This window comes from Opisthocomus hoazin, chromosome 8, assembly GCF_030867145.1.
Source record: "Opisthocomus hoazin isolate bOpiHoa1 chromosome 8, bOpiHoa1.hap1, whole genome shotgun sequence".
Classification (NCBI taxonomy): domain Eukaryota; kingdom Metazoa; phylum Chordata; class Aves; order Opisthocomiformes; family Opisthocomidae; genus Opisthocomus; species Opisthocomus hoazin.
The window spans coordinates 36,467,947-36,486,165 of NC_134421.1; the positions used below are offsets into that span (position 1 = coordinate 36,467,947).

An 18,219-nucleotide genomic window follows, 5' to 3' on the forward strand; every position below is an offset into this window, starting at 1 on the left:
CCTGGCTTGTGCAAGTTTTCACTGTGTGAGCCCAGGACTGTCAAAGCATGTGTTGTACCGAACGCGGTGTCAACTGATGCAAAACTAGTCAGTTTGTGATGAGGTTCTGCTGTAGAAAGTGGAAAACGTGTTTGAACTTGGTTGTTCTGAGGCAGATGATAGTAACCACAGTATCTTGGATAATGCAAACTTCTGGTTAGGGTTTTAAAATGTTGGTGATGGAATAGCTGTTACTTCAGCCTCATCACTGATGGAAGGAAGATGAGTAGTTATGGTGCAAGTATCGGGACACCCTTGGCAGTCGGAAGCTTGTACTGGGCTCTTAGTGCTGGTTTCTGCATGCTTGCAGCTCTTGGTGCAGATCTTCTGCTCTCAATGCTGCAGATGGGAGAGAGAGATGTGAGGGTTTGAGGGTTTTTTGGCGAGGGGGCTGGTTATGTTGTTCTGCAGTGCTACAGAGGTATATTTAGTATGTGTGTCTCTGTTACTGTGGTACAAGGAAGCTTGGCTTGCATGTTGGTAATAAGGCAAGCCTTTCCTTTTAATTTCTGTCACAATGTTTCTAATATATGCCCTTTGAAACGACTAATAGCAGTTGCATATTTTTCTGTGCCTTTAGCAGTAACAGCTTTTTAGATTCATAGCAGGTTTTTTGGGGTTTTTTTTTGTGCAAGACTTGGAACTTGACAGAATGCACACCCTTAGCCAACATTCATTATTCACAGCAACAGAGGCTGGCAGGTAGAAAAGCAGCTGGGGAGCTTGTGTTTCAACCAGGAGGCATAAGTGTTATCAGCCTTGACCATCAAGTAGTTCTTTTAAAGAAGAGTATGGGATGCCTATGGGTAAAATATGCTCATGATACCATTGGTTATTATTCACGTAGTTCTGTGAAAAATGTTTGTTATGCCATGTACAGGGGTTTGGAAACAAACAAGTGTGCATATGTGCTTGTATGTATATGTATGTGTGTAAGAAAGTCAGGTATTTTAGTTCTGCTGGTATATGCAATACTTCTGGGCTGTGGTTCCATACATCTTGAGTCACATATGAGATACAGATGGAGGCTTCTGTCCTTTGCTAACTTGGACATGTCCCTTGTTTTGTTTTTTCTTAGGGTAATAAACGCAGGGAAGAGCACGCACAATGAAGATCAAGCCAGCTGTGAAGTCCTCTTTGTCAAGAAGAAAGCTGGAGGCGCTAATTCTACACCAAACAAGAACTCTTCAACAAAACGGAGGTCATCACTGCCCAATGGAGAAGGTCTCCAGCTGAAAGACAATTCGGTAAGCAGACTTCTCTATCTTGTCAGTGGAGAAGTACAAAACAAGTATAAAAGGGCTTGGCAATTTGACACTAAAATATGTTTACTGCATGTTTTGTATATTTTCAGTTACCTCTTATTAATTATCTCTGCTTAAATACAGAGCACTTAACTATGTGATACAGAACACTTAACTGTTTTTCTTAACTCTAATGCTTGGATTTTTTTATTTCTTGCATTGAAAAATGCTCCTTGCATCCAAGATGTTTTAGTTTAAAGATGGGGAGGGGAGTACTCCTTGGATTTTCCTTTTCGTTTCATTCCTGAAAGTATAATCCTGAGAAATTTACTGTTGCGGAATACTGCGAGTTCAGTGGCTGTGGTTGACTTGTCCAGTGAGACAGTCATTTGGGTCCTTTTCACTGAAGCAGTATTGCGTGTAGCAAGGTTGGTTTATGCAGTTAGCGTATTAAGGTATAGATCATCCAGCACACTGAATTCAGATTTTTGCGGACTATGGCTCATCTCTTTGTGTGGAGAGTGATTTACATCATGCATTTGTCTACTGACAATCATCTGTTATTCTTCATCTGTCCTGTTTCCTGACTGGTTAATTACTTCATCTGCTCTTTAAGCATGAGCTCAGGCTCCAGCAATGATTGATAGTCTGTGTTTGATTCAGACATTTAGCTGGGTAACACTAAATGCCTGATCTGCATGTTGGAGTCGGACAAGTGGATATGCAGGCTTTCTGCGGCTGGGAGAACACAAGTTCTCTCTAAGTGATAATTAGCCTTTCAGGGGACTACAAGTACCCTTTTTCGTTTTTCTGTTTTTGTTCTAAACAAAGTGATTCCACCCCTCTACTCCACTTTGGTGAGACCCCACCTGGAGTCCTGCGTCCAGCTCTGGAGCCCTCAGCATGGGAAAGACATGGAGCTGTTGGAGCGGGTCCAGAGGAGGGCCACAAAAATGGTCCGAGGCCTGGAACACCTCTCCTGTGAGGAAAGGCTGATAGAGTTGGGGCTGTTCAACCTGGAGAAGAGAAGGCTCTGGGGAGACCTTATTGTGGCCTTCAGTACTGAAAGGGGGCTTATAAGAAAGCTGGAGAGGGACTATTTACAAAGGCATGGAGTGATAGGACAAAGGGTGATGGCTTTCAACTAAAAGAGGGTAGATTTAGGTTAGATACAAGAAAGAAATTCTTCGCTATGAGGGTGGTGAGGCACAGGTTGGAACAGGTTGCCCAGAGAAGCTGTGGATGGCTCCTCCCTGGAAGGATTCAAGGCCAGGTTGGATGGGTCTTTCAGCAACCTGCTCTGGTGGAAGGTGTCCCTGCCCATGGTAGGGGGGTTGGAACAAGGTGATCTTTAAGGTCCCTTCCAACGCAAACCATTTTATAATTAGCAGCCTGCTTCAGTGTCTCTCACAAAACCCGATGGCTTGGTACACCTGATGGCTGCAGGGATCTTCAGGATCCTGGGCAACAAGCGTTCCTCTTGCACTGTGTCCCTCCCCACCTCTTGCTCCTCCTGTTCTGTTTCATATTTCATTATTGCTGCAACGTTTTCAGACTGACAGGTTTTCCAGGTTTGCAAATAGCCCTGTTCTTTCCTCTTTCAAATCTTTCCTTAAATCACCTGTCCCAGTTCCTGTGTGCTGATATTCCTCATTGTATTCAGACAGTCATGATTTTTTTTCAAGTACGTTTTTGAACACTCCTGGATTGTGCCGTGTACCTGCTGGGACTGGGTTCTGTTTACGCTCATGCAAGGCAAAACAGAATTTGTCTTAATAGTCTGCATTTTCAAAAGTCTGTGTTAAAAAGCCTGTGCAGCTGTCTGCTATTGGCTCATGCAGACGCTGTGTTCCATGAATGCATTTAATTTTTGTATGCACAAAATATGTTTGATAAAGCCAGCATTTGGCCACAGTACTTGTTCATGTATATAAAACGCGTCAAGATAAGCAACAACATGCTTCGTCCAGGTGATGGGTTTGTTTGACACAAAGGACATTGCTGCGTCATGCACACAGCACACTGCACAGACCCCCCTGCAGACACCAGCCTGGAGAGACACATCTTGGTGCTGCGCAGAGGTACTAGCTCCGATCTAACACCATATTTAATTTTCAGGCCTACCATGTGAGATACCTGGTCAGGGGCCTCTGCATCTGGAATGTGGGTAGATGTAGCTGTAATGAATTTGCCTGTATTTTCATATTTTGGAGGCATGCATGGGACCTAGAGAGCTTTGTAGCAATAGTTCACAAAGTCCAGTTAACTTCCAGCTTTGAGTAGTATCGGATGCTTCTTGAGATCAAAAGGCACACTGTGTTGTATGGGCTATATGTCCTGGGTTTGGCCAGGACAGGGTTAATTTTCACCGGACTCCAGGAAGGGGCACAGCCGGGGGGTGGGGGCTGACCCCACCTGGCCAAACAGAGCCCGGTATTCCATACCATGTGACGTCACGCTGGGTTCCGGTGGGGGGGGCGGCGCGGGGGGAACTCTCACTCGCGGCTCGGGAGCGTGCGGCGCCGGTGCGGTCCGAGAGAGCGGGTCTGTTTTTGTCGTGTTTTCTCCTTATTTGTACCGTTGTTGTTCCTGTTTTCCCTCTGTTTGCTGTTCTGTTAAACTGCCCTTATCCCGACCCACCAGTTTCTGCCTCTTTCTTTCCATTCTCCTCCGCACGCCGGCGGGGGGAGGGGCGGCCGCGTGGCGCTTTTGTTGCCGGCGGCAGCCGAAACCAAAACATTAAATTGGCGCCCAGACGTGGGGCACGGATAACGGCAGGGCTGAGCAGCGGGTGTTAAAACTGTTTTCTTACGTTTTGTTAAATTTTATAATACGCATTTTTCTGTGTTAAATAGTCACCAGTAAAAATGTTTCTGTCTTTGATCAGATGGCTGTGGTTTTTGAATCCTTATTTGCAGTATGTATTCAATGCCGTCCTGTTCATCATCGCTGGGAAAAAGATCAGGATGATAATTTTGCTCTACTGTACGATATCAACTTATGACATGATAACATCAATGTGCATGAAATTAGGCTTGTATTTGCATGCGGCACTGCGGTCATTTCCGTACCTCGGATCCTATGTCTTAGATTTTGTTAATAATCAAACCCAGTCTGTGGGGAAAACCGAAGGGGATACCTTCCCCCACTCTTTCGCCCCCCCTCTCTCCTTCAGGCCAGTCCTAACGGCTTTTGATAATTTCAAGTACCCGTGGGATGCTCAGGCCAGCACTCTCCTTTTGTTATGCCTCCTGAATGGGTTTTGGTTTTTGTTTAGGGTTAAGCAAGTCGTTAAGAACATGGTGAAGAGACCTGCCCCGGGGCCGGATAGCTGTGAGTGGCTGGGTGTGTGGGATAGCATGGGTAGGTGTCTAGAGCAGTGGGCACCTGCGGTGTGTTTTAAACTCACCCCTGAACGAATACAGAATCCGGACAATCTGGTAAAATATCTGAAAAAAGTGTGCTGCCACCCTGGGAACTCCAGAGAGACACAGATCACCGCAATGTGCTGGGGTCTGGCCCATGCCTACCGAGCCATGTTCAACACTGTTCAGTGCCCTGAAGGGGAAAGGGGGGGAAACGAAGCAGCAGGCGCTGCGACTGGCGCTGCCCCCCCAGCCGGCCCTGCAGCCCCTCCAGCCCAGCAGGCAGTCACAGCCCCCCAGACTGGCACCGCCGCTGCCACAGCTGCAGGGTCTGCCTCGGTTTCCCCGGCGGGCACAGCAGCTGCTCCAGCCCCAGCTCCAACTGCAGGCAGCGCGGCTGAGCCCAATGACCAACCTGTGCCGGTAGCAGTCGCCCCCATAAAACTAAAGAAAGACGCAAAGAGAGCAGATCGCTCTGGGAGGGATGACGATGAGCCAGGGTCATCGCGGGAGATAGAGACAGAGATCATCACCCGGTCCCTGTCCCTGGGCGAGCTGCGAGACATGTGGAAAGATTTCAGCCGCCACCCAGGAGAGCACATTGCCACCTGGCTGCTGCGGTGCTGGGATAACGGGGCCAGCAGCTTGGAATTAGAGGGCAAGGAAGCCAAGCAGCTGGGATCCCTGGCCAGGGACGGGGGCATTGACAAGGCCATTGGGAAAAAGGAACAAGTCCTCAGCCTCTGGAAGAGACTTCTCTCGGGGTGAGGGAGAGATACCCCTTCAGTGACGATTTTGTATGTTATCCTGGCAAGTGGACCAATATGGAAAAGGGTATTCAGTACTTGAGGGAATTAGCTGTGCGGCAGGTGGTTTATAATGAACCAGATGATGACCAGTTACCCACCGACCCAGATGAAGTCCAGTGCACAGCATCGATGTGGAGGAAGTTTGTGCGGAGCGCACCCTCCTCATATGCCAACTCACTGGCAGTTGTAACTGGAAGGGTAAGGAGGCACCAACAGTGGATGAGGTGGCTGTCAGACTCCGCCAATATGAGGAAAGTCTCTCTTCCTCCCTTGTCTCAGCTGTAAATAAATTGTCCCAGAAGGACATACTCGAACAGAGTATGTCCTACTCCCCACCTGTACGGGCCAGTGTCTCAGCTATTAGGGGCAAGCGTTTCTCTGCTCAGGAGAGGGAATACAGAGGCTATACACCCCGGGGCACCCTGTGGTTTTACCTGCGTGACCACGGAGAGGACATGAGGAAGTGGGATGGAAAACCCACCTCAAGTCTAGAGGCACGAGTACGTGAGTTGCGAGGTAAAACAATCACCAAAGGGGATTCTGTTAGGAAAAATGCTGCTCCAGTTTCCAGAAGCCAGCTCTCCAGACCAGGTAAACAGTTTGATCTTGATTCCGATCCTCTGGAGGGGACCTCCAAGTCATTTTTACAGCAGGTGAGCCAGCAAATTCTCTGACGAGGATTAGAGGGGCCCTGCCTCCAGCCAGGTGGAGGAAAGGCACAACCGTGTTTATTGGACGGTGTGGATTCGGTGGCCTGGCATGTCAGATCCACAAGAGTACAAAGCTCTAGTGGACACTGGTGCACAGTGTACTTTAATGCCATCAGATTTCAAAGGGTCAGAGTCCATTTGCATTTCTGGAGTGACAGGGGGGTCCTAAGAGCTGAGTGTATTGGAGGCTGAAGTGAGCCTCACTGGGCAGGACTGGCAGAAGCACCCCATTGTGACTGGCCCCGAGGCTCCGTGCATCCTTGGGATAGACTATCTTAGGAGAGGGTATTTCAAGGACCCAAAGGGGTATCGGTGGGCTTTTGGCATAGCTGCTGTGGAGACGGAAGAAATTAAACAGCTGTCCATTTTGCCTGGTCTCTCAGAGGATCCTTCCGTTGTGGGGTTGCTGAGGGTTGAAGAACAACAGGTGCCAATCGCGACCACAACGGTGCACCGGCGACAGTATCGTACCAACCGAGACTCCCTTCTCCCCATTCATCAGCTGATCCGCCAGCTGGAGAGTCAAGGAGTGATCAGCAAAACTCGCTCACCCTTTAATAGTCCCATATGGCCAGTGAGAAAATCTACTGGAGAGTGGAGACTGACAATAGACTACCGTGGCCTGAATGAAGTCACACCACCACTGAGTGCTGCCGTGCCAGACATGCTAGAACTTCAATATCAGCTGGAGTCAAAGGCAGCCAAGTGGTATGCTACAATTGACATCGCTAATGCATTCTTCTCCATCCCTTTGGCAGCAGAGTGCAGGCCACAGTTTGTTTTCACCTGGAGGGGCATCCAGTACACCTGGAATCGACTGCCCCAGGGGTGGAAACACAGTCCCACCATCTGCCATGGACTAATCCAGACTGCACTGGAAAAAGGTGAAGCCCCAGAACATCTGCAGTACATCGACGACATCATTATATGGGGCGACACAGCGGAGGAGGTTTTTGAGAAAGGGGAGAAAATAGTTTCTGAAAGCTGGTTTCGCCATTAAGTGAAGTCAAGGGACCTGCGCAAGAGATCCAGTTTTTGGGAATAAAATGGCAGGATGGGCGCCGTCAAATCCCAATGGATGTCATCAACAAAATAGCAGCTATGTCTCCACCAACCAGCAAAAAGGAAGCACAGGCCTTCCTGGGTGTTGTGGGTTTTTGGAGGATGCACATCCCAAATTACAGCCAGATTGTAAGTCCTCTGTACCACGTGACCCGGAAGAAGAATGATTTTGAATGGGGCCCTGAGCAACGACAGGCATTTGAACAGATTAAACGGGAGATAGTTCATGCCGTAGCCCTTGGTCCAGTCCGGTCAGGGCAAGATGTTAAAAACGTGCTCTACACCGCAGCCGGGGAGAATGGCCCAACCTGGAGTCTGGCAGAAAGCACCAGGGGAGACTCGAGGTCGACCCCTGGGGTTCTGGAGCCGGGGCTACAAAGGATCCGAGGCCCGCTATACTCCCACTGAAAAAGAGATTCTGGCAGCATATGAAGGTGTTCGAGCTGCTTCAGAAGTGGTCGGCACTGAAGCACAGCTCCTCCTAGCACCACGATTGCCGGTCCTGGGCTGGATGTTCAAAGAGAGGGTCCCCTCTACGCATCATGCCACCAATGCTACGTGGAGTAAGTGGGTTGCTCTGATCACCCAGCGCGCCCGAATGGGAAACCCCAGTCGCCCAGGAATTCTGGAGGTAATCATGGACTGGCCAGAAGGCAAAGGTTTTGGAGCATCGCCAGAGGAGGAAGTGACACGAGCTGAAGAGGCCCCACTGTATAACCAGCTGCCAGAAGATAAGAAACAGTATGCCCTGTTCACGGATGGGTCCTGTCGCATTGTGGGGAAGCAGCGGAGGTGGAAGGCTGCTGTATGGAGCCCTGCACGACAAGTCGCAGAAACTGCCAAGGGAGAAGGTGAGTCCAGCCAGTTTGCAGAGGTGAAAGCCATCCAGCTGGCTTTAGACATTGCCAGTCGAGAGAAGTGGCCAGTGCTCTATCTTTACACCGACTCTTGGATGGTGGCCAATGCCTTGTGGGGGTGGCTGCAGCAATGGAAGAAGAACAACTGGCAGCGCAGAGGCAAACCTATCTGGGCTGCCCCATTGTGGCAAGATATTGCTGCCCGGCTAGAGCAGTTGGCTGTAAAAGTCCGTCACGTGGACGCCCACGTCCCTAAGAGTCGGGCCACTGAAGAACATCAAAACAACCACCAGGTAGATCAGGCTGCTAAGATTGAAGTGGCTCAGGTGGATCTGGACTGGCAACATAAGGGTGAACTCTTTATAGCTCGGTGGGCCCATGACACCTCGGGCCACCAAGGAAGAGACGCGACATACCGATAGGCTCGTGACCGAGGGGTGGACTTGACCATGGATACCATCGCACAGGTTATCCATGAATGTGAAACATGCGCTGCAATCAAGCAAGCCAAGCGGGTAAAGCCTCAGTGGTATGGAGGACGATGGCTAAAATATAAATATGGGGAGGCTTGGCAGATTGACTACATCACACTGCCACAAACCTGCCAAGGCACGCGCTATGTGCTCACAATGGTGGAGGCCACCACCGGATGGCTGGAAACCTACCCTGTGCCCCATGCCACTGCCCGGAATACCATCCTGGGCCTGGAAAAACAAGTCCTGTGGCGACATGGCACTCCTGAAAGAATCGAGTCGGACAACGGGACTCACTTTCACAACAGCCTCATAGACACCTGGGCCAAAGAACACGGCATTGAGTGGGTGTATCACATCCCCTACCATGCACCAGCCTCTGGAAAGATCGAACGTTACAATGGGCTGCTAAAAACCACTTTGAGGGCAATGGGGGGTGGGACTTTCAAAAATTGGGATACCCATTTAGCAAAGGCCACCTGGTTGGTTAACACCAGAGGGTCCACCAACCGGGCTGGTCCTGCCCAGTCAAAACCTCAGCGCCCCGTGGAAGGGGATAAAGTCCCTGTATTGCACATGCGGAACATGTTAGGGAAGACGGTTTGGGTTAGTCCTGCCTCGGGCAAAGGCAAGCCCGTCCGCGGGATTGCCTTTGCTCAAGGACCTGGGTGTACCTGGTGGGTAATGCGGAAGGATGGGGAAGTCCAATGTGTACCTCATGGGGATTTAATTTTGGGCGAGAATAGTCCATAAATAAATTGTATAAAGTTAATTGTTAAATAACCCTGTCACTGTCTGTTATCACTGTTATAATTGTTATATTTTGTACCAGTAGTAGCATAGTAAGAATGGTCCAGATTAAAAAAGGATGGAGTTTTTTCGATGAAAACCTAGCAGAGCACAGCGATGATGGAACTGGACCTGGTTTTCAACAACTGGCATCCAGCAACTTCATCAAGATCAACATCTCCTGCAGACTGTGGGCACGGGCCGCACCAGATCCATCAGCCGTGAGCTCCGGATGCAGCAAGTGACCGCCCACCACCACACATCACCTCTCCTGCCACGGAAGACCATTACGACAGATGGAGCCTGAAGTCATAGATTAAATGAACTCAACGGACACTTTAGAGTGATGATCCATAGACTAAGGGAATGATATCTGGAGACAGGAGAAGTGGTGGTGATCAACTGGACAATGGGGGGCCTGGGCATGATGTAGATGGTATGGAATAAGGGGTGGATAATGTCCTGGGTTTGGCCAGGACAGGGTTAATTTTCACCGGACTCCAGGAAGGGGCACAGCCGGGGGGTGGGGGCTGACCCCACCTGGCCAAACAGAGCCCGGTATTCCATACCCTGTGACGTCACGCTGGGTTCCGGTGGGGGGGGCGGCGCGGGGGGAACTCTCACTCGCGGCTCGGGAGCGTGCGGCGCCGGTGCGGTCCGAGAGAGCGGGTCTGTTTTTGTCGTGTTTTCTCCTTATTTGTACCGTTGTTGTTCCTGTTTTCCCTCTGTTTGCTGTTCTGTTAAACTGCCCTTATCCCGACCCACCAGTTTCTGCCTCTTTCCTTCCATTCTCCTCCACACGCTGGCAGGGGGAGGGGCGGCCGCGTGGCGCTTTTGTTGCTGGTGGCAGCCAAAACCAAAACATTATACTACATGGTTAATAATCTTCCTCAGAAGGAACTTTGTTCCAAACATCACATAGTTAATATGTTTAGATTGCTGTAAAAATGCAGGGGTATAACACTGTTTCATTATTGGAAAGGTGTCTTCAATAGCCTTGATGGTATCCATCATTATGGTTGTCATACTGCTAGGTTACTATAATGGTAGGGTCTATAAAGTGACTGCGTATTTTTGAAAGCTGTTCTTTTTATCTGTTTTAAACTTAATCATTGTCAGCCTTGTTAAATATCCAATTGCCCTATGTTATGAGAAGTACCTCGTAGAATTTTGTGATTTCTCTTCCTCTCTTTGTTAGTGTATTTCCTACTTTGATTCTGTATCTTTTATCTGAGTTTTGGAATAAACAGCCACTCCCTTCCAAGCTTCTTGAGAAACATTTTTTTTCAAATCTTCTGTTCTTTCTTCTATTTCTGACACGTTTTGACCAGAAATGAGCATAATGTCTGAAGTGAGGAGCCAGCTGATCCGTATAATACAGTATACTGTTTTCATGCTACTTGTTATAGTATTCTTTATATGTTCTCTTCGTATATACAGATTTATTTCTGTTTTCTACATGACACTTAAATGAGTGCTATAGCACTCATTATTTAGCTATGTAAAACCTATTCTACCGTGTTATTAGACCGCAGCTTGTGAATTGAAATTTTTACTATATTTTCCTAAACAGGCAGCATATTTCTGGAGAAAGTTTTCTACTAGAGGGCAGTCTTTCACTAGCAATTAGCGGGATTTTTTCATTGGTACATTTTTTTGCTGGTTGTATGTATTTAAAAAGGAAAAAAAAAAGATGTATGCATTTCTATAATGTAACAGACTTTTACGTTTTCATATTTTTGCACTGTAGAGTACAATATTGTGTTTTGCCCTCACATAGCCTTATTAGCAAATATTTTTTAAGGAGTGCATGAGTTGGTGTTAAATGTGATAAGGGTTCAGTTTACTCTGTGTCAATAGGATGTAGAAATACAGACTTGAGACACTCCAGTGAATGGTATAATATTATCCCAGCAAGTATTTAGTAAGAAAGCCAGAGGCTGAATTCTGTAAATGCCTCCTAGGGAAATTCCACTGTAACACACTATCTGAAATATTCTCTGAGTGTTGAAGCACCTCGTAGAAATATTGAAGGAAGAAGGGATGAGAGAAGCAGTTTACTGAGTATTTGTCTGATTAAAAGAAAGATTTATTCTTGTTCTTGTTTAGTTTTTTAAAGTGTGGAGCGCAAGGGAAATAGGAACTGACACTTAAAGTGTCTCAGTTCAACAGAGTCCATTTCAATGTCCTTAGATTTTTTTTTTTTCTCCACAGACTTTTTGAGAAGGCCACATGCCATCTTTGTTTTACCCTGCTTTCTGGGAAGTTGGTGAAACTTAAATGGCAGCTTCATCTGAGGTTGTGTGATTATTTAGTGCTGACCTCACCAGTGCAGCCCCGTGCTTTGGCAAGGCAACATAAGGGAGTCGGAGATCCACAGGTTGTCCGTGTGCGTTGCGTGCTGCTGTCGTGGCCTTGACTCTGTGGATGGACTCTGGAGAGCTTTCGAGGGTGGGAAGGAGGAGGTGATGGGCCAGAAGTGAGGAGGCAGAGAAGTGGACGTTTCTTCATCCCTGACAGACACAGTAATCCAAGGAAACCTGTTAAATAGCGTAAATAGGTTTTTCTTCTTGAAAGAGCGGGTGATAAACTGAGCAGGGCAGTGAAAGAAAAGGCTCTGCAAATTCAACCCTAAATTAATTCTCTCTCCTTTCCCCGGCCCCACTCCACTGCTGCTCGATTAATTACGTTTGCCCTCTGTCCCCATTCAGGAGCATTCGCTTTAAATCACGCAGTTTTTTCACTGGTACTAGTTTTAAATGCCTTTAACTACGGGGTACCTTGCTGATGAATACTGAAGACCATCAGTGAGTGAAATGGGAATCCTATGCCAGGATATTGTCATAGTGACAGGTTGTAGGACTTAATGTGATGCATTATTGTCATTGTAATGTGAAGATACATAATTATGAATTCTGCAGGGTTTTTTGTTACAAAGATGCGATGGAGTATTTGTTTTGTGTGAAACAAGGCTGGCTGCCTGCCACAGGTAGCTGAACATATCATTGGTAAAATTAGGAGGCTTTTCTCTGAGGATGGGGTGGCAATTTCTCACCCAGTTCAGATTTTATGAGAACTAAAGATGCACTAGAATGCATTTTGTGAGTACAGTTCATATTTGGAACAATAATAGTCAGAGTGGGTTGTGGTTTTCAGAATAAGTCTTTAGTGGCAACATGATTTATTTGCTTGTTTGGAATTAGCTTAAAAAAAAATCTGAAGGTGTGCAATGTAGGACCACTGTCTAGCTTACCTGAAAGATTTGTCCCAAATTGATTGCAATATATTGCTAAGGATGTCCATTTTTTTTTCCTATAACTGAGCCCCCATTATGTATATATATGCCATTTTCTTTTGTGAGTTCTCCTTCATCATTTGACCCAAAACTTTGCATGTCTTAATTGTAATATACAATTACAAAACCCAGGAGACTGCTGAACCTTTCTGAAAGCTAGGTCAGCAGTGGAGGAGCCTGAAGCTTATTAAATTTCCTAGTGCATACTGGAAATGTAAGGTCAGTGCAGTGAGGGATCTGTTTGCTCTTCATGTATTTGCTAGCTATTCAGAATGTTCTTAAATCTGAATCTTTTGAAAGAAAATGTAAAAAAAAAAAAAAAAATAAATAAAAAAAATCACTGTGTTGACCGATCACACTCCCACTTGAGGGCTCTGTCCAGTTAAAAGAACAAATGGAGACTGAAGTTTGAAAGACTGCTTTTGACAGAATACCACCAGAGCTAGTAGAAATAGATGTCTTGTTCTCTGAGAGTTTGCAGAATGTCAGTGCTTTTGGGAAGAATTTCTAGCTCCCAAATGTGAAAGAGACAGAACAGCCATGCATATGCACACCAAAATAGGTAATTGTTTGGTGGGTATGGAGGTTGTCTCAGCTGTGGGAGGAAAAGCAAGGACCTTTTCGTGGTTTTTGTCTCATCTGTGTGCCCTGACTGCTGGCCCTTGTTCATTCTCTGAGTCGCTGCTTTATTTGCACCATATATTAAATTCTCATCAAATTGCTATGGTTTTGGAGAATTCATTTCTTTCAAATAGAGGAGCCTTTTTTATTCTCGAGGTGGGGGAAAGAAATTTGTTTCTTCTTCCTTTTGTTAGCCAGCTAACAGGTTATTTGTGGTTATACTCTCTTTGCTAGTTCAAAAGTAAATGAAGCTTTGTAGAATACATAGAAGTTTTTGGAGACTAATATTTAGGTTACAGTAATGCCTGCAGATCCCAACTGAAGTTAAGGCCCTAGAGCATCTCACACAGAATGTGTGTATAAGAGCAGCGTTGTGGTAGTCATCTCCCCTGACTGCATATGCCTATAATACAGACCTCTCAGTTATCTAGGGTACTTCAGCGGCTGATACGGAGAAATAAATCTGCTTTGGAATGAGATGAGCATAGGCTGAAAGTGCAGGATTTTTTTCTCTCTGCTGAGTATAAGGGCGATTTAGATGTGCAATGTAGATGTCTGAACTTAGCTGAACTGGTGACAGCACCCTCTTGTTTAAGAATTACTAGTCCAAAAAGGACAAGATCAGTGAACTCTGGAAGAACCACCATAGCTGACATGGCCATGCTGTGTTCATGTCGGTGACAGCCTGAGAATACACCTCAGGCCCATGTGAGCTTCTCTGTCCTAATCTGTGCTGCCCATTGGCTTAGAGGAAATAAGTGGTAGTATTTCAGTTCTACTTTTTGTCAGGGGCCGTTGTTCTGGTCTGGTTTAAAGCTTCCTGGTGTCTGATGGCACCTAGTTTGACTACCACGTTCACGTGAGGCTTGTTCAGTGTAGGACATATCCAGTGTCGTGCTGGTAGTAATGAGAGTGAATTGTGTTAATAACTGTTGTCCTGTGTCTTCTGAAAAGCTCTAATACAGACTTTGGTAGGGGCTTGCTTTAGGAAAAATTTAAGAAAATTAGTGTGGAGGAGGGTTTAAACTTGTTCTTAATTGTAATTTTCTGTTATAGCTTGGGGGCAGGAGGAGGGTGATGACAAAACACCTTCTTCTTCTAGGTGTAAGGTAAAATATTTCCGTTTCAGTCAGAGCGTTTATGCTTTTTCCCCAAAAGGCAGCACATCTCCAAAGGAGTAGCACCTTTCGGATGACAGAAGGGCATAAGCTGTGGAAGCATTATCCATGGTGCATCATGAGGTGGATTTTGGCCAGTGAGGCAAACCCTGAGACAAGAATGGGAGCTGAAGTGGTTTGATCTACAACTCCCAGTAGGCACAGTGTTGCCATTTTGAATAAATTGTTTCAGTTTTGAGCTGAAATACTTTCACTTTGGGATATTTGTTTCTGTTGGCAAAATACTTCACATTTTGCAAGAATAGAAATCTATTTTTACAAACAGGTTTTTTTAGTCAGTAATTCTGTTATCTGTTAAAAATGGCTTAAGCAGGATTTTACAGCCAACTGTTGTGTGAACTCGGAGGGATTCTGAGCCCAGAGCAAGCTAGCACAACTGCCAGTCCTGCCTTCAGGGGTGAAGTTTCACGACAGGTTTTTGGTGAATTTACCAGACTGGGTAAGTGGGAGGGACTGGGTAAGGAGCCACGTTTGGAAATGTGTACATTTGTTGTTTTTTCCACCATTACAGGATGTATCCTGTACAATGCTTACTGTGGTAAGCAATCCAGTACTGCAGGACAATGCTCCCTTTTCTCAGCATTTCAGTAATTAAATGAAGAGTGCACAATAGACTCATGAATTCCTTCTCTTCGAAGAACTCTCTGCTGTATCGATGACTATGCTGTTAATGCACTGGTTAAGAATATGTTTGAACTTTACGACAGCAGCAATGCTGTAAGCTGAAAAAAAATAGACCTTTATGTAATTTTTATAATGAAGGCTTTTAAATGTACATTTCAACTAAGTAAGTTCTAAGTAATAACACTCAGCAGTGAACTCTGCCCTTTGGAAAGCATGAACTTTACTGGTGGTCTATATATGTGTTGCTTAAAGAGACATTTTGCATTACGTTTTGGATTTTGTACCTCAGGACAGCAATGAATGATGTCTTGTGGATCTGCAAATGACAATTCGTGGTGTTCTTACTGCAACCTGTCTGCCCTGTCCTACAGGCAGTGGTTCGCACCTTTGTGGAGCAGCTGGAATAGCAGAAAGTAAAAGGAGATGCAGTGCACAGCCCTGTCCATAAGTTTGAAATAAGCAGTGCTTTGGGCATCAGGTGGTGGGATGCAGGTGGTGCCTAGACTATGTGCTGACCTGTTGTGTAAGGGAGCAGTGTTCGGGTGAATGAAACAAATCATGTCTGTCATCCTAAATTAGACCACAGTCAGCGTGACATGCAGATATAGTTTTTAAGTTCTTTGACTGCAGTGAGATCTAGGTTATGCTTTCTTAGTATGAGGTGTTTTGCAACAGCATTGCCTGATTCCTGTCCCTTGCAAAATTATTTATTTCTAAATCTGTATTAGTCCACCCACATCTGACTCACAAGGCAGCCCCACAAACAGTTGTCTCAGCATAGCTGGGAGAAGGTGCAGGGTTAGGAAGAAATGGAGGGGAAAGGAGAAACTGGCAAGACTCTTTCCACATGTTGCTGCCAAATATGCTATCATGCAAAGACAGGTATTTTTATGCCTTAAATGCTTCCCTGTGGATTTCTAGGTGAATTTCTTAAAAAAAAAAAAAAAACACCAAAAAACTTGACATTCTAGGGTATGGCTCCTTGGTATTTTTCAGGCAGATCGGAGCTTGTGCTGCCCAGAGCTTAGTCTGCCTCCAGCCCTGGGTTAATGGGCCCTATCTGAGTGATCAGGCACTCCACCACAAGAACATGGTTTCTGCTCAAATTGGAGCACTAGTGGAGCTGACTGACGCCTGTCAGAGGAGACTGTGTGGAGCAGAAAGGGAGAAATATTTGAAAATCACATCACTGTTCAGTAACTGCTGAACAAATATGTAACATCACCTTAATTTTAATAATGAGGTCTACAAAATTTACTTTTTCCAGATGCTCTGCCTGTATGGGAGCAGTTGTGCTGACTGGCATGCTAGGATTAGCGCTAAGATAGAAGATCTGAAAGCATACTATTATGCCGAGAGCTATACCAAAACACTTGCATAGCTCTTCTGATCAGAGGGTACGTAACTCCAGTACTGTACAGGAAACTTCTCAGAGGACTGGGAAGAACTAGGCAGTGAATGCGTAGGCTAGCATAGGTGGAGTGCAGCTGATCCCACTGGTGTCTGCCGTCCACGAGGACCTCTGGGCTGGCACAGGCAGGGAAAGCCTGAGCTGTCCCATCTGCCAGCATGGGTGGACCTTACCTACCAGTCATGGAAGCAGGGGATCACAGCTTGTTACTACATGTCGAACTGAGGTCCTTCGTCTCATGCCTAGTAGAAAAAAACTCTGTCGCAGAAGTATCAGGTGCCGTCTTGTGTAGAATTTTGGTCTCCATGGTGGTAGGTCCATCATTTATCAATGATGTGATTCTTTTGAACGCTTTTCTTCTGATCTGCACAGTCATTAGGAAATTAACTTAGTCTCACAGTGGTAGCTGTGCTTGGCCACTGCATCCTATGCTGGCTGTAAGTTAAGAGAGATTGAAAGTTCAGCGCCTTTTTTTTTTTTTTTAGGGGATTAAGGGAAATAAAAAATTAAAAAGCAGTGGTGGGGAGTGTGTGGCAAAAATAAGCATCTCTCCTTCCTGCAGAGCTGTGCTAACACAGTGGGTATTTCTCCCATTTCAGAAAGAAGGGTACCTCTGGGAAACCTTCCTGTGTTTTATCTGCTGCTCCTGTGCCACTGACTGCTCCATCATCTCGCTCATGGCTATGTAACAGTGCCCATCTCTTTTCCTTCCCTTTCTTCTCCTCTGCTTCTCCAGGACACAGATGGGATCAACCTGTACTACTGGTCCCTGTTTGATGGACACGCTGGGTCAGGAGCAGCTGTGGTCGCTTCCAAACTGCTGCAGCACCATATCCTGGAGCAGCTGCAGGAGATCGTGGACATCTTGAGGAACATGGCCGTCCTCCCGCCCACCTGCCTGGGAGAGGAGCCTGACAACCCGGCCACCAACCCCAGGACACTGACGCGAGCGGCCTCCCTGCGTGGTGGTGTGGGGGCCCCGGGCTCGCCCAGCACCCCTCCAACACGCTTCTTCACTGAGAAGAAGATCCCACATGAGTGCCTGGTTATTGGGGCCATAGAAAGTGCATTCAAGGAAATGGTATGTATATCTCAGAGCTCTGAAGTCCACGTTGCATACAGTAATGAGTCACATGGCCTGGAGAAGATTAACATTTAGGGGTTTTTTGAATTTATTTTTTCTTCCCCTACTTAAACACCATCTATGTGTGGACAGAATTATTTAAGAGCCTCAACAGCTTACCTGGTACATCTCTGTGAGGCAGGAACTCTTAAGTCCCAGGGAGCACCATGACCACGTTTGTGGATTAGTTGACTCTTAGAAGCTTGGTGCTCTTTTTGTTTTTTCTTCCCCCATCCCCTCCTTTTTTAAGATGAAAATCAATATTCCCTCACAGTAGCCAATTTCAGCATTGGCTGTTATCCTAAGGCTGTGTATATGGGCAGGCACTTTACAAAGTCTCTTTGCCGTACCGGGCAGCAGCAAAGGCTCTCGGCATTCCTTGCACCACTAACACACCTTGTTTGTGTTGCCCACAACTACATAAACAGGTCATAAAAGGTCTCATCAGGGAGATGGATGAGGGGCAGCATCCTTGATCCAGTGACCTGTAGTTCACATTAGTGCTGGAGTGGCTTGTAAAGCACAGTAGTGACTGTAGAGAGCGTGTGTACAGCTGCTGACTGAGGTAGGTTGGGTGGGTGAGTGGGACATGAAATACATTCCTACCACCCACTTGACT

The 18,219-nt window shown here is 46.4% G+C and overlaps 1 protein-coding gene across 1 annotated transcript in view; it reads left to right on the forward strand.

Annotated features, from left to right (window-relative positions):
* The window catches only part of PPM1H (protein phosphatase, Mg2+/Mn2+ dependent 1H), a 147,183-nt gene that overhangs the window by 64,931 nt on the left and 64,033 nt on the right, over nucleotides 1-18,219 (forward strand). The window contains exons 2-3 of the mRNA XM_075428235.1: nucleotides 1,118-1,286; nucleotides 17,214-17,558. Coding sequence (XP_075284350.1) covers nucleotides 1,118-1,286; nucleotides 17,214-17,558 — 514 coding nt within the window. The remainder of the gene's footprint in view (nucleotides 1-1,117; nucleotides 1,287-17,213; nucleotides 17,559-18,219) is intronic.